We start from the raw sequence: 22,376 nt of genomic DNA on the forward strand, positions 1-22,376 counted from the left end.
GCTCCTGAGGCCAGGCTGTACTCATGTTTATGACACTGTAAATCTGCAGGATATGGGCCATGCTTGACTGAATGCATCTGCTCGCTTGGAAACGAAGCGGTCCTGAGTCTAGCCAATAGTCGGGTGGGAGACAACCTTTCGAATACCCACCAAGGAGACATGGCCAAACACACGGTGAATGCCATATGTGGTATTCACTGTAGAATACCATAAAGTGAATACCATAGAAACCTATCGAGTGGCACAAATTCATTCAGCGGATGTGCTAATGGACAGGAAGGAAATGGGGAGTGATGCCAATTAAACCAATGATGTTCTACCTGTGGAAAGGGGATCGCACTCAGGACCTTGGATCCAATTTCAGTCTCTTCTCCATCTGCACCTTACATGCATGCCACCCATGCAGGAACAAGGAAATTGCAAAGGGCTGGGCTGGTGCAAATGGCCTTGCTGCTCGGAGACCCAGCCTGTCCACTGGCTACAGCGTGGTTGCAAATCTCTACTTGTAAGCAAGAGCACAGGCTTGACTCCAGCACCACAGCCATGAACAAGCAGCCATGAGCAGTGAAACCAGATGGAGGACAGAGGACATCTCCTCTGGATCTATCAAATGTGGTCTCTGCTTGTGAATTATTCACACTTAAACACTCAAGAGGATTCAGGACCGACACTTCAAGGGCCGTGCCGATGACGGGATCATCGTGCAATCACAAAAAGCAGCCTCAGGTACAGGTTGTTCAGAAGAGGCTCTGCAATTCAAGAGCCAGAGCCAGGCGTGTTGGTGGGAAGACCTACCCGAGGGCCAGGGAGTCCACGGGTACCTCTTGGGCCAGGTACGCCGACGCCGCTCTCTCCCTGCAGCACAGAGGAGCACAAAGGTGTCACATCAGAGACACGACTACATTTCTCCGGCCAAAACCAGATCTCTCTGTCATTAATCACTGAGTGTAGTAGGGGCCAACCTCTTTGGCAGGCATACCACAAATTAGCCCGGTGCCCTCCCTGAGTGCCACGCCGATCTCCTTCCCCTGCCCTATCTGCTGCTCTGCTTTCTGCCCCCTGCCCCAGCTGTTGCTGCGTTGCTGGTCCCCACGTGCCACACAGAGGCTGCCCAGGTCACTTGTGGCATACTCCAAAACCCATTGACATCAAAAACGTTCCCAGCACTTGAGTTCAAGCCAAGTCCCTGTATCAACGTTATCCAAAGCGCTCTGTAACCCCTGCCCTGGAAGGCCAAACAAGGGAGCTCACGTGGATCTAAGGTTTCCAACTCTGTTTGGATCTTTTTCGGGAGGTTTTATTACATGACGCTAGGACATTAAAGACTGATCTACTGTCCTGTGCTCGGGAAGTCAAATGCACATGACTATTACATTTTAAAAACCCACTGCACTACTGTATAAATTGGAGCCAACATTTAATATTTATTTGAATGGATGCCCTATCCTTTATCTCCTGGGTGACTCCCAGCAGTCTCTCCTGAAGATTTATGTCTAATTCCTGGAGGGCAATCCTGGAGGGTTGGTAACCCTACATGCATCCCATCATTTTATGAGTAATATTTCCTTTTCTAAGAGCATCCCTCATCCAGGGGCCGGGGCTGAAGCCCACAGCAACCCATGGAAAAAATCTCAGGGGGCTTTCAGTCAGGTCCCTTTCCTGCCAACGCTTCTGGGGAAGGTGCGGAGGCCCTTTGGAGAGCAGGGAGATGTGACTGGGGTCAGGGTTGACTCCACCTGCAAGGGGTGATACCAAAGGCTGGGAAAGGGCAATGGGAAGATGTCACAATGCATCCTCCTTCTGTGTTATTCAGCATGGGGATCCCTCCCTATCCAGCAGCGTTGGATTGAGGTTGCTACATGGGCACTCCCTTTTGCATCCTCACTGGGGTTCCCAGCATATACCGCTCACCTTGCTGCCTTTGGGCCCGTCGGCTCCAGGAAGTCCCTGCAGAGGAAGAAAGCTGAGGACTTGGTTTGCAGACCCTTGCCCGGGCTCTGCCATCCCGTAACACGAGGGTGGACTGCAAGGCATGCCGCGGAGATTTCAAAGGGGGCTCCTCCATGCTAGTGAGAAGACCTGGGCAGAAGCACTAAGTGCCCTGGTGAGCTCTCACCGGGTCTTGCCCCACGTGGAGGGACCCCGGCACCCATGAGGAAAGCCCTCCTCCCCACCTGGGCTCAGAGCTTCAGTCTGGGGTCCATGACCCAGGCAGCCCGTAACCTGCTCTAGGACTATAGGCATAACGAGGACAGACTCGACGTGCCCTCCCATCCCTGACTACAATATGCTCCGAATTGAAGCGCCGAAGATCACCTGTTTTCCCAGGGGCCCGGGGAGTCCAGCTGGCCCAGCAAAGCCATTCCTGCCTCTCTTCCCGCGATCTCCCTTCAAAGAGAAACACTGTTAGGAAGGAGATAGGGTTGCAGACCTCCAGAGAGGGAAGGGGCATCTCTCTAGCTTCCCCCACAGACTTCTGGAGTGGGGGACCTGCAGCACTGAATGATGTGGGCATTAGAAGAAGTTTATAGTAAGAGCAACTGTGCAGTGGTTTGGGCTCTTCTTGTCCTTAACCAGCACTAGTGCCCATGGCACATGCCAGGGTAGAGCTGGCCTGAGGAACAGACCTGCAGGAAGCACATCAGTGGTGAGAGGGATGGTGGGGAGGGGGATACAGTTTGCTTTTGCTGAGCTGCAGCTGGCCCATGGCATAAGATTTGATTCAGATGCTTCACATCCCCTTCGCGGGGACTGAGCGCCTGGGGCTGCTCTCAGCATCTCCTGAAAAGAGGCAAGGAGAATCGTGCCCTCCGCGGTGCTGCCAAGAATGAACCCTCCTCGTGCGTCATCCTGCCGCCCCCGGTCAGCCTGGTCTGTGCCCTGCAATGCCGTGCATGGTGGGAAGCCTGAGTCTGCTCAGCTTGGGTCAGGGCGACACAGCCGGAGAGTCCCAGCTTCAGGACGTGCCTGGAGAACAGCTCTGCTTCCTGATTTCTTGCAGAGGGGCCGAGGGTGGCCTTCAGGACTGCGTCCCCCTCTTCCCATAGGAACCCTTCCTGCAGTCGTCCCAAAGAGCCCCAGATTTAATGCCTCTGCCCCCATGCACCCCCCTGCACCGCTCTCTCACGTGCATGCACAGTCCAGCCCCTGTCCCGCGTGCCCTACCTTTCGCCCAGGCGTTCCCGGCAGCCCCGGGGCCCCTCTCTCCCCCTGCGATCCTGGGATCCCTGGATTGCCACGGATGCCCTGGATGCCTTGCGCCCCTGTAGGCCCTGGTGCCCCAGGCTCGCCCTGTTGCAAAGAAACCATGCAGATGCAGTCACAATGTGCGTGGCAAGCAGCACCGGCCAGCTGGCTGTCTGGCAGTCTTCACTCCCTTTGTATCGGCTGGGTCACAGTGGGTTTGCTTCCTGTCCTTACCTGGCGCTACAGCCCATGGCGTGTGCCGGGGACGGGGTTGGTGGGCATCTATCTCTCTGAGCACCGCTGGCAGGGCAGACCTGCTCCATCCCAGCTACTCCAGTCTGGGCTCCCCATAGGTAGGGACCTACTTAACTCGTGGCTTTGTCCCCTTTCATGGGCATTTTGTGGCAGCTCCACCCCTCGGTGCTGATTGGTGGGGAGGCCCCACCCCTCAGCACTGATTGGCAAAAAAGCCCCAGGGGGAGGAGGGACAAGGGGGCAGCTGCCATCTTAACTGCTGGCTGCCCTGCATTCAGCCCTGTCCCACAGTGCTCATTGGCACAGAGGCCGGGGGTAGGGAAGGGCAGTTGCCACCTCGTTTGCTGCCCCCTTCATGCCGCCCCACCAGCTGGCGGCTTCCCCCTCCCAGACAGGCTGTGAGACCTGCCCGAGGTGGGGGAGGAAGCATTAAAAACTTATTTTTATTATGTTTTTCTTTTGCATAGATTTTGCAGGCAATCCCGGATTTCAGAGTTTCTATGAAATCCATAAAACTGTGATTTAGGTAGGTCCCTCCCTACCCATAGGACTCATATACCCCCCACTGCCCCAGTGCAGCACCCACCAGGTAAAGCAGCCCCAGTGCTACACACAGCTTCCCCAAAGCCAGCCAACAAGCTCAGCTCTGTTATTGCTGGCTGCAGTGCACCCCGACCCCGTGACGCCTGTGACGCGCCGACTATCCCAGTCCTGGGGTTTCACGCTTTGCTAATCTAATTCGCTCCTGCTTCTCCGTCAGCCTGCTTCGGAAGTGGTGAGATGATCCTTAATCTCCCAACCCAAAGGGAGAAAGGAAACACGTCACGTGCTCTCTAGACCCAAACATATTGGCAATCCCACCTTCAAGGGCTTGGCTCTTTTGGTTGTCTATCTTTGCAAGCCCCAGCTACCCTGTGGCATCCTAGGAGGCAGGATCAGGGATGCAGAGAGCCAACTGAGCCCTCCTTGGGTCATGCCAAAGCAGAAGTGACCTCCCGCTCCAAACTGGACAGACACTGACCTTCAGTCCTGGGGGTCCGGCTTGACCAGCGGGGCCTCTAAACCCAACTCCCGGTTCTCCCTATAAACAGAGAGAGGCAGTTAGCCACGTTAGCCTGAAGTCAGACGTTTGAGGCGGGCAAACCCAGAGAAGGGGCTGGGTGAGTAGACCCCTGCCTAGTCAAGGCCCTAAACAGAGGGGCCCCGGTGCTTCCTGGACACCCCCCCCAAGGGACCCCATTGGAAGGAGGACCATCTCTTCCCATGGGTCAGGGACTATATTAAGGAATAGATGTTATTGAGATTGTTCATGTTTGCGCCTTAAATCTTGTGATTGAAACGTTGTATTGTGATGTTGTAAATAGTATTATTTAGGGTTCGACCTTGGTTACTGGTTAGTGTTCTCTGTGTCAATATGTATACGTGCTATTTAGTTTTATGTCTATATTATAACTTAATACATTGTATATAGTGAAGAACTTTGGGCTTGGGCTGACTTTATAGAGGAAAGAGGGATCTGCTCGAAATTCGGGCATCCCTTTCACAGCACCCCCTCCTGCCTATGCATCTCATCCCATTGAGAATAGGGCTCACCCTTGGGTGTACCCAGGTTACAAACTAAATCAGAGATATATATATAGCATAAACTTTTGTGAGCCCAAGCTCGCTTCAGCAGATGGTGATAGGACATGCACAGAGCAGCATATAAACTGGAGAAAGTGGTTTGAATACAAAAGAAAGGAAGGAGGGGCAGTGCTGGGACAGGCAAATAAGCAAGCAACAAAGGGATCACAAAAACCGATGTAGGTAAGGGGATAAGCCCCCGTTTAAGCCACACTTAACACAATCCAGCCTATGGATGATGTCTTGTTCCACAGCTCCCATTCAGGCTGGTTTTTAAAGTTTTGCTCCCCGCTCCCTGTCTCCTCCCTTTTGCATTCAAATTGCTCTCCACTTTGTGCATTGTCCTTGCACAGCACCTGGTGAAGTGAGCTTGGACTCCCAGACGCTCGTGCTATATATACCTCTGATTTAGTCCATAAGGCACATATCTACCCTGTCTTCTCCCTATGGAGACAGGGAAGAGGAGATGAAAAGCAAACAGGAAGGCCCCACTCCTTGCACCATGGGCCCACTGAGATTAATCCGGGCACCTTGCTTTGCCTACAGGTCATACCGACGAGTATCACCAGGATGGGATCCACACAACCCACAGACCACGACGGACAGGGACAGGATGCAAGGCCCCTGCAGTGTGTTGATGGAGGAGAGTTAGCTTTTGTGCTCATGGCAGGACAGAACTACAAGGAGAAAATAAGCAGCTCTAGCTTGGTGAAAACCCAAGAGATGCCAATAGGTAACAGCCAATCTTTTAACGCGTGCTGCATTGCTAAGCCGGGCACCTGGCATGCAGGTGGGCATGCATGGAGAAGGGTAGGACAGCAACACGTGAAGGCCAGAGGTGTCCGAACAGCGGCCTATGCAGAAGAGTTGCTAACACTGGTACCAAAGTCATCTTTTACCTTTTGACCATTTTCACCTCTGCTTCCTTTGGTGCCCTAGAAAGCAAAGAGAGAGCTAGGAAGCCTCTGCTCGCCCACAGGGAGAAGGACGTGGCCTGTATGGGGCCCTGGGTCAGGTCAGAGATTTCCATACAGTCCACAAGCTGCACGGAGGCTCTCTAGCTGATCGAGGATCTCTAGCTGGGGTCGAGGCACTTGCCTTTGAGGCACAAAGGGATGGTCATGGGCTAAACGGGACAAACTGCATGGACTGACCACTCCTTAGTGCATATAGACACGACTTAGATCCCTCCTCTAGCCTCACCCTCGGATTTACCAGCCAAATCCTGGTCCTTGGCCGGTATGAACGGGTTGGTCATGGCTCCTGGGGGTTTAATCCAGGAACTTTTGTCTACAGGCAGATGCTGTCAAGCCCCAAGAGCTAAGGGGTTCAGAGCCAGGTTGCTCATCAGTCTGCCTGGCACATCTGACTCCTGGGCTGGGCAGGACAAGAGCTGGGTGTGGAGATCTGCAGCCTTGGGGGAATCTGGATTGGGGTCTTTATCTCGTCTCTGCGCCACCCCTAAATGCTGGATACCCATTCTCAGACTAAGTAACTTCTGCTCTTCCTCCAGATCCAGGCTCACCTTCTCTCCAGGCTCGCCCTTCTCCCCAGGCTCCCCCTGCAAACAAAAAGCACCAGGTCACACAGCCACCTGGTCCTCCCTCATCTCCTTCATTAGGAGCTCCCACATTACCAAGGGTTGTGACCATTTAAAGGTGCAGTCCCACACAAGCCCCTCAGAGGCTCAGAATTTCTTCCCAAGAAACTTGTGCAAGGACACATCCTTGACTGTAGCCGCAGTCCCTGCCATGCTGGCTGCCTTACCCACCCACCCACGGCCTGGATGCAAATGATGCAGAGACTCATATCAGTCCATATTCATGGACAAGTGACTTCGTGCATCAATGAAGAGCCTGGTCCGGGGCTGTCTATCACAAGGAATTGGTGGGACCTGCTGTGTGACCCCTACCCCCACTGCCTCACCACCCCAGACCGTAATCTCCTGCAGTCTGCGGTCATCTGGCATACAATGCAAAGTCCGGCGCGTGCCTTGGAGTGGACAGCCGCCCTTTCTGCGAGCTCCTAGCCCTGACTGATAACCCCGTCTGTCTTCCCTTGACGTCAATGCACATTTTAATATTTCCAAATAGCTTATCTGCTTAACAGCAGATTAAAAAGAGAACAGCATCTTCTTGGGAGCACTTCATTCATCAGGGCAACGACCACAGTCCATCCCACACAAGTCACACTGCCGGGCCCAATTTCCTGCTGCTCTAGCCCGCTCGCCCGCAGCCATTGCCACACCTGCAAAGCGAGCGTGAAATGTTATACACATCTGTGTCTGGGAGCATTTCACTCCTACTTGGACCATGTGAAAGGCACAAGGTGGTAGGGCATCTGGCTTGCTGTAGAAGGAGCATACCAAGGTGACCATTTTGGGGTCCAGCTCAATGGGCTTATGGAGCTCAAGACAGGCAGAAGTCAAGGAGACACCGGGTCTCTGGGGACGGGTGGGAACAGAAGAGGGAGGAGCCGTCCATCGTGAAGATGGGGAGTCGGGAGAGAAGAGGAACCTGCCTAAGGAGGGGACTGAAGAGGAAGAGGAGTCCAACAGGTGACCAAGGCTGGCCACAGGATCCAAAGTATTGATGGACCCATGCAGAGAGCTCATGTAACTTGTTGGGGAGTCCCAAACACCCCTCGCCCTTTTTTTGCTGTGCTAAGTGTGTCACTATATTCCTCCACAGATACTCTGATCCCAGACACTGTTCAGTCCGAATCACAATGCGAGACAAACCGACTTGAAACGTCTATGAAACTATGACTGTGCGGGGCACTTGCAAGTGAGCTGACACGCACGGGGCAGCGATCACACCCAACGCTAATACGGCGACCCCAGGGAAGAGTCATGCTCCTGAGCCATGCCGCAGTTTCCCTGCTCCCTACTCAACTGGCCAAGAGAGTATAATCTCAGAGAAACGGGTGCAAATACAGACATTTGAACCTGAACTATAGAAAAGTCCTCCACACAAGGGCATAGGAGCGACCTTGCCTCAAAGCATGAGGACAGATTTGGAGGGGCCTGAGCTCTCACCACCTGGTAGTGAGGATGTCTGTGCATTTTCTGCTGGATGTAGCTGCTCTCGGCAACATTGTCTGACTGATAATAGCCCAGTAAACCAGGGTATACTTCGGAGGAACTTGCTTCAGCTTCTCTTGTACTTCTCTTGTATAAAACTTGCTTGTATGTCTCTTGTATAAAATAAAGGCCCCAGAGTCGTGTTGGGTGTAACAGGCTGAGCCACCCAAAAGAAGCTGTACACGGTGCACAGGCAGCCCCGGTAGAGCTGAGAAGGAAACCATTATCCCACTCTGCAAGAACTAGCTTGATTGAAAATATTTCTCATTCTGCATTGAGACAAACCCCAGGTGCTGGGGCAGAGGGAATGAATCAAAGAGAGATAAAGCATGTAGGGCACTGCAGGACATGGGAGACCACAGCTACAGGCCCTGTCCCTGGGAGCATGGCTCTTCCCTGGGAGCGCCTTATTAGCGTTGGGTGTGATCACTGCTTTAGGAGCGCTCATGGTGCTCTGGTGAGGTGCCAGCTCATCTGGTCCCATACCTCAAAAAGGACATAGAGAAGGTCCAGAGAAGATGGGCAACACAGATCATTAGTGGCACGGAGGGGCTTCCACATGAGACGAGACTACAGGGGGCCAGGCCTATTCAGTTTACAAAAGAGATGCTTGAGGGGGAACATGAGAAAGGTTTACAACATACTAAATGGTGAAGGGGACGTCACTAGGGATTTATTATTGACTGTCTCTCTCGATACAAGAACGAGGGATTGCAAAATGCAATGACTAGGTAGGGAGTGTATAACTAACACAAGGACCTTCTTTTGCACGCAGCGTGGAATTAAAGTACAGGCTGGGGACCGACTGGTTAAGCAGACACGTTGGAGGATTGGGCCAAAAAGAATCTCATGAGGTTCAACAAGGACAGGTGCAAAGTCCTGCACTGAGGACGGAGCAATCCCATGCACCAGTGCAGGCTGGGGGTGATGGGCTGGGCAGCAGCTCTGCAGAAAAGGACCTGGGGGTGACAGGGGACAAGAAGATGGACATGAGTCGAAAGTGTGCCCTTGGTGCAAGAGGGCTAACGGCATCCTGGGCTGCATTGGTAGAAGCATTGCCAGCAGATCAAGGGAAGTGATTCTTCCCCTCAATTCAGGACCAGTGAGGCCACATCTGAAGCCCTGTGTCCAGTTTTGGGCCCCCCAACTACAGAAAGGATGTGGAGAAATTGGAGAGAGTCCAGTGGAGGACAACAAAAATGGTTTGGGGGCTGGGGGACAGGACTGGTGAGAAGAAGCTGAGGGAACTGGTCTAATTTAGTCTGGAGAAGAGAAGACCGAGGCGGGATTGAATAGCAGCCTTCACCTCCCTGCAGGGGGGTTGCGAAGAGGATGGCGCTGGACCGTTCTCAGCGGGGGCAGATCAAAGCCTTGGCTGGGATGATGTAGGTGCTGCTGGTCTAGCTTTGAGCAGGGGTTGGACTAGATGTGACCTCCTGAGGTCCCTTCCAACCCTCAGTGTCTGTGATTTTATGACTCTTAAGTGTGAAACTCATTGCAGATGTTGAGAGACTAACCAGGTTCGAAAAAGTACACATTTTTGGAGGAAAGGAATAGTACACATTGCCATTGAGCACGGGAGTTAGGGAGACAACCTCTGAATTAGAACTTCCTAGGCCTTAAATGCTGGAGGCTGCAAGGGAAAGGAAGAGTCCAAAAAACCCTGATCACACCCAGGTCACTCTCCCTTTCAGTGTGACACAGGGGACTGGGCAAGATGAGCCCGTGGCCTGACCCAGCAAATGGCAATTCTCATATTCTTGTGGGTAGGGCGGCTGCATTCAGCCCAGGGAGCACTAGTTCAACAGCCCTGATATAAATGATCCCAGATACTATTTCATATGGATGATCTCATTACATACATTATTAAATTAGCCACCTATCACCACCTATGACTTTCCTACCCTCTCCCACCTCCCAGGGGAGAGCTGCAACCCCTGAGCAATAGCAGTTCTCGGGCTCTGGTTCTGACCGGCAATGCCATCCAGGTTCAAACTGGACCTTATTTTTTGGCCAAAAAATGTTCAGTTTTAGGAAAGCCACATTTTGGGATGAGAAGCCATCTCATCAACACATTCCCCATCAGTTCTAGTCCTACAACCCCCCCACCAAGAATATACATATTTCTGGGCCCCGCCAAGAAGCACCTTGCTCTTGTGACAATCGGAGCCCCATTTATTCATCCCTGACTTCACCTGTTGCTGGTGGCTGAATTAGCTGCTGGCATCAGATAGCCAGACCCACCTCTCAGAGTATCTGCTACTCCGGCCAGAACAGATCACCTGTAGCATATATTCTTGTCCAAAAAACTCCCCTGAACCACACAATACAAGCATAGAGTGAAAACTACCTTTTCTCCTTTGCCACCGCGGACTCCAGGAGACCCCTTTTCTCCCTGTTGAAAGAAAAATGGAAAGGCCGTTCCTTCACCGACAAGAGCCCTCTATTAGTGCCTGGATGCTACAGGCTGGACCACCAGGTGAGACCACGTCTCCTAAGGTTTGAGGGGTGAGCACTGCTTGGCCCTGATTGGCTGCTGTTCTCCAGGAGGTTGGGCTACGGGAAAAACAGCCAATAAAAGGCAGGGTTTCCCCAGGCAGAACGGAAACCTGGGGCAGTGCCGGCGCTTCCTGTGCGGACATCAGTGTGGGAATGACCCCAGCAAAACGGCACGGCTCATGATGGAGGGGGCAGAAGAAGATCAAGGGTCAGAAGATCTTGTGTGCTTCTGCTAAGAAATATCTCTGGTTACATTTGTCCACAGCTTCAGTTGGGACATCCGTAATATAAACAGTTAACAGGAAAGAAAATCAATACCCATAATTATTCGCCAGGATACATCATCTCCCAATTTGCAGGGCAATGTGGAAATGAGCCAATTGGCTGGCAATGATTTGGAATCTTAAAAGAGGTTTCATTTCTATTTAAAATACAGACTTTCCCATTTGGGGTCTGAAGCAGATATTGTACACCAAAGGTAATGCCTAAACTACAATCAGCTATAGATAAAAGCACCAAAAAACCCCCACTCAAATGCCTGATCAATACAGACATTGGTGAACCAGGTCCAGCTAATCTGATGCCTCTTCTGGGCATGGGCTGGGCTCGGCGTGGGGGCACGTGGAGTTTAACGTGCCATATTTTGTGGGGGGCAGTTTACATCTGTAAGCACTGCAGCCAAAATGTCTCGCACCTTTTGGCCTTGGAATGGCAAATCCACCGTGTCTGATTCCTGCTTCTGCAAGAAAAAAAAATGTATGCACATGAATAAAGTGACGGTCAGGAGTTTTCAAAGTAAACATCTGAAAAACCAACTGCGCCTGACACCCATAGTTATAGTAACGGGACCCCAATAACATGCAGTACGTGTCTACACGTGCAGTTATGCCAGCTTAAATTTGCTGCACAGTATGTTACTGCGCAGTAAGTGGGAATAGGCTGGTGTCTACACATGCAGGCAGTAAAGAGCATTAACGTTGTGTGTGGACTGACTTGGGACTAAACTTAGGCCCAAGTCAGTCCACAGACAGTGTTACTGCACAGTAAAGCATCTACACGTGCGTTACTGTGCAGTTACTAATCAAGCGTAAATTTGATACCTGCATGATGCAGGTATCAAATTTACACTCAAGTCAGCTTAAGTCACCATATTTACTGCACAGTATGGGAATGCACGTGTAGATGCACACCCATACTGCGCAGTAATTTCAGTTACTGCGCAATAAATGTGCATGTGTAGACACTCCCAAATAATATTACCTTGATCCTCCTTGTGCCTCCAACTCCTGGATACATCTTGAATTAAAAATAAAAGAAAATGGTTTTCAGAAGTGGGGATACAATGATGTGCTGTGAGATTTCAGAGACAGTGGATCCACGAGCCATGGAAAAGAGCTGTCTGAACCTGGAGGCAAGCTACACACCCCATGATCCGTGCTATCCCTTTTCCCAGGCCACGATACTCCTTATGTTCCTTATCTACATAGTCCTTATGTTTACCGTGTTTTACATTTCTAGACTTTCAAATGTATCAGCATTAGAACAGGTATGCATAACTCGACATGTATGTATATGTATATGTATATGTATATGTACATATATTTTACAAACACATCCCACACACCATCCCCTCTGCAGATTAAGTTATTTTCATCCATCAGTGATTCCCATATGTACTTGCATGTCACATATAACCTTTCCCAAAAATAAGCCTTCCAAAACTGTAGTGCATGTCTTAGGCAGAGAAGCTGATTTTCTGCCCAGAACAACAGGTCTGGATTTTCTATTCAGGTTGCACTGAGAGAACCAATTGATTTTATGGCTCACTAAATAATCTATTTGATTCCTCCTAATTGCGCTTCACTCAGGGATGTTAACGGCCCACTCTCCTTTTTAATGTTCTGGATATTGTACTCATCAAGCTATCTTTTCTATGGCAACTGTGCTGAAGAATTTGCAAAATAGCCACTCCTGTGCTCTTCTCCTATGTCACATCTCTGCAGACTATTCTTAGCTCTTTTCAAATCCTAGACCCATCCATGGCGTCCCTTCTTCAGCAGCAGCTATAATTTCAGCTTTTGGCTGAACAGCTAAGAACTGCCAATTCACCTGTGAAAGGTTAAAACTGTAGCTTTTGGTGAAGCAGGAAAAGGAAGGTGAGTGAGTGGAAGATTAGGCTCTGCTCCTCCTTTGTATGGTCATAACTCTAGAAAAATCTTCACCTTCCCCACTCCCCTCTTGATTCTGCCTTCCCAAAAGCAAGGGCTTGTTTTATTTGAGGGCATATGGTATGTGCAAAATTATGGTAAGGCTGGTTTCCCTTACTGCACTCTTCAGGCTTGTGCTCTGCCCTGGCTCAACTCTCTTGAGCACAATACTCAGCTCTGCCTAGGGACACTGCTTTATGTGCAACCAATGCCAGAAATATTAGTGAGAAAAAGGGAAACTTTTCACATTTACTGCCAGTGTACTACCACATTTAAAGGGAAAGAAGGTAGGGCAGGGTGGCACCTTCGAGAGTAACTGGTTCAGGGAGGCATGAGTTTTGTAGGCAACAACCTACTTCAACAGATGGGTGCGGAAGCAGCGAGTGCTGTTTCCCAATGTCCATCTCCTAAGCACAATTTTTGCATACTCCAGAGTTCAGACACCACTCACCACTTCTCCAGCTGTGGATTTCCAACCTCCTGGGACACCAGGCGAGTGGATCTGTAGGAAGCCAACAAGGAGCTATTCTTATTTCCCTTCCAGGTCATATGGACTGCTTTGTTTTCATGCACGCTGGACAAAGATGGTGGGAAGAGGGAGGGTCCTTACCATTTGCCTTGGGCTCTCAGCCCTTCTTCTAACTCTAGCATGCTTTGTTAGCTCCGTGCCATCAGCCGGATCTGCCTTTTCCTCCTTGAAGGGAAACAGCATCTATTAAAGCACCCAGACTCATTAAGTCTCATCATGATTTTATATCATGCCAGCACTTTTTGCTTCTTCAAAAGAGACAAAAACATTGCACTTTTAGCATTAGTTGCTTGAGCATCAATGAATTTTCCAGGAAGAATACACCTCCTGCGCTGCTGAAGATACATCCACAAAGAATCAAGTCTACTGGCTATTGTACTGCATGCAGATTGCAGGCATCTGCTCTGGTGGTCAGCAACCAGGAGTGTCCAGGTAGAGTATATCCGCTGGGGTGCTCGGTAACCTAATGTACTCCAGTGAAATGCATCTGCCCACAGCGATGTAGACCACGTCCTGTTCATAGAGTCCATATGAGTGGACCACAGATCTATGGAGCACCCGGGACTGTATCCTGGATTTTGGTGCTCAATAGTAAGGTGGCTTTGGACCTGCTCCTTCTGTGGTCATCATGTGCACCTATGCAAAATGCACACCTATGCATTTGGATCTGGCAGCATTTTGCACTCGCTTCACACAGAGCATAAATAGCTATACCAGATAAATGCCAGTGAAGCGGCATGCTCATGGACCCCTGGATTTTGGAGGGCTTCAGCTCTTGGCCTGTTTTAGACAGTATCTATTGCATGCATTCCACCTCCTAAAGCAGCGTAGTAACCAGGGTGGTAGGAAACCATAAGGAGTGATAAAAAGTCCTTCATTCTTTGTCTCCTTGCCGTTTTAGTGGTACCTTGCATTTGCTGCCGGCATGAAAAAAAACACCTCTGCTGCTGCAGTCTCGGAAACCAGCAAATCAGGCACCACAAAAAGGTACAGAGGCTGCTTTGTTCATGTTTTATTGCTAGCAGGGGGCAAGCCAGAGCTTGCAGCCATGCGGCAATGGTGGGGTAAAGACACAGGATGAGACCAGAAAAGGATGGGGGGAAAAAAGAGCAGGGCAAGAGAGGGAAGGGAGGAGAAGCTCAAGGAAATGGGGGGAGGGTTGGGCCCAAAATGAACCGAAAATGGAGAGAAGCAGATGTGAAGGAAGCAGAAAGGACTGTGGAAAAAGGCGAACAAAGAAAGCTGAGCAGGAGACAAGTAACTTGGGGTTTGTCTAGGTTTGGCCCAGGAGAAGCATCAGCTCCTAACACCCCCAATTCAGCTGAATAAACTCTACTGGCCAAGCTCTTACCCACATCCACTGCAGGCCTGGACAGGGCATTGCTAACAGCAAGGTACCGGTCTCCAATCCTCTCCAGCCACGGCTTTTCCTTTGACTAGTACTGCAACCCAGACCCGCTCAGTTCGGCGCTCAGTGCCCTGCGGTGGGCGCTGGGCAACGCACGGGCACCGCTAAGCCTGAGTTTTAAGTTGGGGGCATAGACTCACAGAGACAGAAGGCTGGAAGGGGCCTCGGGAGGTCACAACTAGTCCAAGCCTCTGCTCAAGGTAGGATCAGTCCTGTCTAAACCATCCCAGACACAGGTTTGTCCAACCTGCACTTACGACCAAAAGTCCACCGCCTCCCCCCATAATCCGCCCCAGCGCATAATCCCTCTCGGAGTCAGATATTTCTTCCTAGTATCCAACCTAAAGCAACCTTATTTCAATTTACACCTATTATTTCTTGCCTTGTCCTCTGTGAACACAGAACAGTTGATCGTCACGGTTTTTATAACCACCCTTTGGGTGTCTGAAGACTATTAGAAAATTCCCCCCTACTCCATTTTCTCTTTCCTAGAGTAAATAGCTTGTGTTCTTCCAACCTTTCTGCAGGTGCCATCTTTTCTAAAGGTCTCATTATTTTGCTGCTATCTCTCGGACTCGTTTCTAGCTTGTCCACCAACTTCTTGCAGCACGGTGCCCGCAGTCAGACACAGGACTCACCCTCGCAAGAGAGGCCTCCAAACAGTGCAAGACTCACTTAGCTTGACTTGCATACAACGCTCCTGTTAATACAACCAAATATGCTCTTGGCATTTTTTTACAACCAGAGTACACTGTTGTCTCATATTCAGTTGAAATCCACTGTAACCCCCAGGTCCATTCCTGCAATACTGCAGCCTAGCCGTTCATTCCCCAGTCTCTATGCACTTGATCCCTCCTGAATGCAGGGCTTCGACTTTGTCCCCGGTGTCTTTCATCCTATTTGTTTCAGATTGCTTTGCCAGCTTGGCAAGGTCTTCCTGAATCTTAATTCTGTCTCCTAAAGTGTTTGCTTTCCCATAGATGTTGGTATCACACATATTACTAAGCATACACCCCACCGAAACCTCCAAGTCACTAATGGAAATATTGACCGGTACCAGACCAAGAACAAGTCCATGGGGGACTCTACTTAATACCTCCTCTGAGCCTGACATTGAGCCATTGATGACTATTCTTTCAGCAGGATGAGCCAACCTGTTATATATGGACCTTACAGTCATTTCATCTAGAAAATATTCCCTGAACTCAGTAATGAGAATGACGTGAGACAGTGCTAATAACGACTGAAGTGGAAGCATATCACATCCACTGCTCCCTCCCCAGCCCCAAGGTCTACCACCTTGTCATAGAAGGAAATTCAGCTGTTTAGACATGATTTCTTTCCTTTCCCCTGGTTGGTTTCTTTACCACCCATACCAAAAAATGGTGCCCCATATAGTGTAAGAACCTGCAGGGCTCTCTGTGCAATGCTGTGTAATCTTCCCACCAGGTATGGGGCACGTCTACATGAGATGTTTACTGTGCAGTAGCCTAATAACACTGCACAGTAGCGTGCCAGGCAAAACCCATGCTAATATGCTACTGCGCAGTACAGCAAGTTACTGAGCATTGTTAACCAAGTACTAAACTTAATGTGCAATAACTATGGTGCGTTAATGAATGTGTAGACGCGCCCATGGTGACTGAAGTTGCCCATAAGCACCAAGTCCCGTGATTTGGATGTTTCAGAGAGTTGTTTAAAAAATCCTTCTTGCCTGCCTCTTCCTGGCTTGACGGTTTATAGCAGATGCTCACCGTGACATCACCTTTGCTGCTTTCCCTTTATACTTGAACCCCAGCATTTCCAGCAGGCCAGTCTTCTGCCTGCCCTTCCTGAGCAAGGCATACTTATCTACCCCAATATTCCAGTCATGTCACCTGTCAGACCAAGCCCCAGTGATCCCAGCTGATTCATAATCAGGTCTGCATACTAGGACTGCCTGACTCTCTCCCATACTTCTTGCATTAGTATAAAGGCATTTTGGAGGACTGGCTGATTGCTGTACTTATTTCCCCTTTATGACCTTGCTAAAAGTCCCCATGTCTCCTACTTCTTTTCCTAGGCCTTTACTTAGGTTGGCCAACTATCAACTTACCTGCAGTCTTCTGTCTCCATTCCATGAATCTAACTGAAAACTTTTCTACTAGCCCTGCAGTTGCTATGTGTGGGCCAGGCACCACTAAGGGAAGACAGAGGGCCACCGTAGAGTGGGCATGGACTTATTTCCCACTACTGGGGAAGTTTGTCCTGACTTTCAGAGGTCTCCCAGCTCAGGTCTTCTTCTAATACCATGCCTGGAATTGGATTTTTAGCAGCAGTGACAGACGCTGGGGGTGCATCTACATATGCAATTAATGCTATTTGGCTTTATTGTGCAGGTAGAAAATTTACTGCGCAGTAAACTAATTTGCTGCACAGTAACCACCGGCACATGTAGACAGTGACGCTTTACTGTGCAGTAAATTAGTCTACTGCTTAGTAAAGAGTCTCGTATAGACAGGGCCTGGGACACCTGCTTCTTAAACTCTAAGCCTCCACTGTCCGAGCCAGGAGACCCATCTCTGCCAGTCAAGGCAGAGCTCACGGTCCTCTGTCCCTGGTCCAGTCATCACTAGAGGGGGAAGGAAGGGTTTCTTACCACTCTGTGCCATTTGGGATGGTGGCTTTCTGAGGTGGAAACCTAGAACTGGTGTTGTCTACCCCGCTTCATCCCCTGCCCTACTCTCTGTCCAGTTCAAAACTATTTGAGGGAATATTCCAAAACTTCATGAGAAAAAAAATCTGCTTTACTCCCTGGAGGTTTCTAGCAAGGGCAAAACATTTCAGCCCTGGAGGTGAATGTTGTAGAAAGTTATGAGAATGGTAAAAGGCAAGCTGAACTTGAGTAGGCGCTGCTCAAACTGCCTAGATCCGTGGTTCTCAAACTATTTTTTGCACAGACCACTTGAAAACGGCCAAGGATCAACTTTTTTTTGTTCAACAAATCAAAGCACACAACTCATATTGCAATATCGGGAGTCTTACCTTACAAGTACAGATATTCTCAATTGTTCTGCAACCTTCCTGCGGACCACATGAATGGAGCTCACCAACCGGCGGTGGTCCATGGACCTCATTTCGAGAACCTCTGGTCTAGATCATTGTAAAGGAAGTTTAAAAATAAGGGGCTGGGTAACCAGGGCTGTATGCTCTTCAGGGTAGGAGCCATCTTTGTTTTCTGCCTTTGCACAGCACCAAGCACAGTGGGATCCCAGTCCATGATAGTGGCTCTAACTACAGTGCTAACTTCAGTCTGCAAGGTCCAAGCCAAAGTGAGTTGAGCCCAGCCCCGGATCCCTGGGGACTAAAATCTGTTCAATCTTATGGAGAAGGGGATGGGGAAGATGCTGTACAAGGGCAAGTAGAAGGGGCCTCTTACCTTTATACCTTGGAGGAGCGTGTCAGCTGCTTCAGAAGATCCGCTGGCCATGGCATGGTCATGCTGCAGAAGAAAAATAGCCTCATGCAAACTGGGAGAGGCCTCAGATGTCACATTGCCCCTGATCCCTATATGGAGGCCAAGTGCTTGGACTGACTTAACTCACCTCATCATACAATTTCATTGGGTCCTCAAGTCCACTACTAAGAAAACCTTCTGCCAGCAAGCAATTAGACCAGTGGAGCTGAATGCTAGGACTATTATTGGCTATTTCCATCAAGGGCCTCATGAACCTTTTAATGGACATTCACCCCGATTGCAGCCGATGCCAAAGAGAGAACAACTAGCTATATTTATCTGTGTGCATGCCCCTCCAGTGCTTATACAGGTATTTAACCCTAGATGCTTCAAAACATCTGTAGCACACGTACAGAGGAGACTGCCGTGGTATCCTGCCTTCATTTTAGACATATTGCTCCCACCGAGGCCAACTGGACTGGTAAGCCAATATCTACACATTTGGAGCAGAGATTGGATTGTGCTTGGGGGATTTCAGGGGGGTTCCCTTTGGCCATAAGAAGGACAGGCCCTTTTTAGAAACCCACCAGCAACTCACGGGAAATAGTCCATTTGTAACATAATCCTGCCTTGATTGGCACCAGGGTCATTTGCATGAAAATAAGCTATTTATGATCAAGCCATTTATCTTCTTCCCCCCTGTTATTACTCACTTGAAGGAATTCAATAACAAGCATTTGCAGGAAGAAGCCCATAATTAGTGCCTACCAGCAATGATATGGTCCTGACAATCCATAAGCTTTTCTACAGATCCACCGAGCTGAAGCCCAGAAGGGACACTTGGATCAAGTAGTCTGAGTTTCTGACCATCACCGGCTATTAAATCTCATCTAATTACCTCGGTATTGATTCCGAAACTTTATGTTTGATTAAAGCCCAACGTTCAAAAAGACTTTCTGTCTTGATCTGTTGGCTACATGACATGGTGAAGTCACTGATTCCCTTGGTGGTTGGTTCCATGGGCTAATCATCCCAATTAAAAAAACTGAACCTCATGTCTCACTGGAAATGTCTAGCTCCAGTTTCCAGCTGTTGGTGTTTCTCAGCTCCATTCATGAACCCTTCAGCAACTGATACTTTCTCCCGGAAAAATCATTTCTACGCTGTAATCAAGCCACCTCTCAATCTTCTTCTTCCTAAGTTAAATAGATTGAGCTCTTCTGTCCTCCTAAAACAGTCTTACTCAAGCTTCAGGCACTTTTCAGCACCTTTCTAATTTTTCTACATCCTTTTAGAGATGCCAGAATGGCCCTCACTGTACCAATGCCAGCCTCACCCATGATGCTTACAGGCAAAAATCACCTTTCCCCAACTTCTGCTCCCCTCTTTATACACCTGAGGATTGCCCTAGTCCTATCTGCCGCAGCATCATGCTAGCCGCCCATGTTCAGGAGCCGCTATGACCCCTCAATCCTTTTCAGACTCACTTCTAGGGCAGCCATCATGGTAGAAGCTAAGTCAATCAACATAATTAGTGACACTGCTCTGGGAGGTAGGTAAATATGCACTATACCCATTGAGAACCAGAGAATTATAGGGCTGGAAGGGACCTCAAGAGGTCACCTAGTCCGTTCCTCTCCTTTCAGGCAGGATCAAGTCTGCTTAGACTAGGGGTGCCAAATAGATGGTCCCACTGCTTCCCCTGGATGTGAATAGACCTACCTGGACACAACGGGCATTGGTGGGCAGGGCTACATTGCATGGACAGCAGCATGCAATGCAGATCCCAGACTGGCTACACATCGTGCCCACCCCAGATAGCCTGCACCACATGCAGCAGGCACCAGATCTGGTCTGCTGAGGAGGGGAAATGAGGGAGGAGTGGGGAGGGTAGTCCATGACCTTGATCTGGCTGGTGGACGGGCCCAGCATGCTGGATGAGTTGGACCATCACTGACATGGTTGTCTAATCTAGCCTTTAAACCCTCTGGTGAAGAAGACGTCATGACCTCCCTAGGTAGCCTACCCCAGTGATTCGCCACCATAACAGTGACAAACGTGTGAGGAATATCCAAATAAAGTCTTCTTTGGGGAAAGAGAGGCACAAGGATGGTAAGACCCATGGCTCTGATCCTGTCAGCCGTTCCACGTAGAAAGGAACCACCTGCATGTCTATACAACTTATTTATGAACTGGGGACTGCTGCTAAGAGTCAAATCCTGCTCATTCTGGCATGTCTTTGCCTGACAACTAGGTAGCAAAGATGGCTTATAGGAGTCCTGAGCAAGCTCTGGCTCTTCAGAGGGCAACAACCCCCGACAGCAGGCCCGAGACATATGCTCAGGACCCTTCAAAGTCATCTCTGCTGCATGGTAGCTAGGCTTGGACATGTTGAGGCTGGAAGCAAGAGGGTGAAGCTTGATTTTAGGCAGGAGCCTGGGGCTCAGCAGGGAGGCAGCACTGACATACTCAGAGCCTGCTGGGTCTGGCTCACATGCAACCACCTCCAGAGTCAGGGTCTACACCTTCAGAAGCAGCCATAGATTTGGCACTTTTTTGTTTGGGCTGCCCAACCAAAGACATTTGGGAACCAATTCCTGCCCTGAATGCCAAATGATATCAAGAGGAGCTGCAGAAGCTCTTCATCTCTGACCATCCAGGCTCTGGAAGTCTTGACTTGGACCTCCAGGCATTGAAGCGCCCATCTGTAAGGGGATATTTTTGCAATCAGAGGTTTTAAGGTCCTGCCTGGAGTCAGACGGGGAGCCTGTAGTAGAGCACAGAATACAACTGAGATCTCTTGGTTTTCTGAATATCACCCTTTTTATCCTCAGCCTTCATCTCCAGGGAGGGACCAAGACTAGGGTCCATCCAAGCCTAGATGGCCCAGTTAGGCCGGCAGGGTTATGGCATGGGAGTGCCATAGCCACCAGCACGTAAGGGAGTAATGTAGCTCTCATCACATCCAGCCATCTGTGGATCTCCAGCCTGATGGCCAAGTCCCCACTCCCAGGTGGGTCAATGGGGAACAGCCTTGCAGCAAGAACATGGAGTGAGTCTCAGTCTCGTGCCTCTGGATCAGTGGCAAACCATTTTCACTGTTAGAGCAGCGAGGCAATGGAAAAGACAGCCTAAGGAAATTGTGGCCCTTTGCAGTGGGGGGCATGACCCTCCTCCTGGGATCTTTTGAGCGCATTTTAACAACCCTTGCAGCAGCATGACATTGGCCATTGTGGTCTACTTGTGGCAGGCTCAGGTGCTTGGCCTTGTGTAGCTCTGCTAATAAGGTAGATAATGATTTGTACAGGGTGGTTTTGATAGGATGATCCTGCCTTTGGCAGGGGTTGGGCTAGATGACTTCTGGAGGTCCCTGCCAGATGGACTATTACGATTCTATGCTTGTACCTTATCTGCTTTGGGAGAAACAAGAAGAAACTCCTAAAAATGCCACTTAAATAGGCTCTTGACTCCAACCCCTCCCCACCTCCAGCCATTTAGGAAGGTCAGGGTCACTGTCTGTGCTTCTGAACAAGACTTTGTCTTGATTTCAATCTCCCTAGCACACAGAGGAAGAAGATCAAGGAAGAAAGCAAAGGGAAGAGGAAGAGAATCAGAGAAATGCAAGATATCAGCCGGGGGGACTCCTGGCTGGGAAGCTTTTTCCAAGTTAAATCTGTCAATGATGGAATTAAACATCAGACCTGGTTTCTAGCGCCCAAATTCAGACCAGAGCCAGTGCTGTGCAAGCAATGGGTGCCCTCTAGCGGTCCCCGAGACAACCACTGCTCCAAGCTGTGCTGCTTTGCATCCACTGAAATAACTTCTTAAACTTCAGGATAGAGCAGGGATAAGGGAGTGAAAGCAGTTCTTAAACACGCCATCTCCTCAGCTTTTTCTGAATAATATTTTCCTCTCCAGGAAGCCCCTGGGTGTTCAGAAATGACTTCCTGCCCTAAAATACCCTCCTTTCCATTGGGTGAATCCCTTAAAGGTGGCTGGCCTGAGTACGTGAGCCTGTTCGTGTACAACTCAACAGCATGAGGCTGCCTCTCGGGTTTATTACCAGGGATCCTGGTTTTCTCCAATTTAAAAAAAATCCCCAATTTTCAGTTAAAAAAAAGTACAGGTGGTCCTTGGACTTACAACACAAC

At 49.7% G+C, this 22,376-nt stretch overlaps 1 protein-coding gene across 13 annotated transcripts in view; it reads right to left on the minus strand.

The window, feature by feature from the left end:
* Positions 1 to 22,376, minus strand: part of LOC109283187 (collagen alpha-1(VII) chain) — a 202,802-nt gene that overhangs the window by 56,534 nt on the left and 123,892 nt on the right. For 10 of the 13 annotated variants that reach the window (XM_059725736.1, XM_059725738.1, XM_059725732.1 and 7 more), the window contains 14 exons: positions 18,208 to 18,270; positions 17,814 to 17,921; positions 13,463 to 13,546; positions 13,304 to 13,354; positions 11,906 to 11,941; positions 11,340 to 11,384; positions 10,497 to 10,541; positions 6,590 to 6,625; positions 5,964 to 5,999; positions 4,463 to 4,522; positions 3,166 to 3,291; positions 2,317 to 2,388; positions 1,912 to 1,947; positions 796 to 855 (listed from right to left, as the gene is read on the minus strand). In XM_059725736.1, coding sequence (XP_059581719.1) covers positions 796 to 855; positions 1,912 to 1,947; positions 2,317 to 2,388; positions 3,166 to 3,291; positions 4,463 to 4,522; positions 5,964 to 5,999; positions 6,590 to 6,625; positions 10,497 to 10,541; positions 11,340 to 11,384; positions 11,906 to 11,941; positions 13,304 to 13,354; positions 13,463 to 13,546; positions 17,814 to 17,921; positions 18,208 to 18,270 — 858 coding nt within the window. The other 3 variants (XM_059725739.1, XM_059725737.1, XM_059725742.1) reach the window with 3 other exon arrangements.

The sequence above is a fragment of the Alligator mississippiensis genome, chromosome 4 (assembly GCF_030867095.1).
Source record: "Alligator mississippiensis isolate rAllMis1 chromosome 4, rAllMis1, whole genome shotgun sequence".
Taxonomy (NCBI): domain Eukaryota; kingdom Metazoa; phylum Chordata; order Crocodylia; family Alligatoridae; genus Alligator; species Alligator mississippiensis.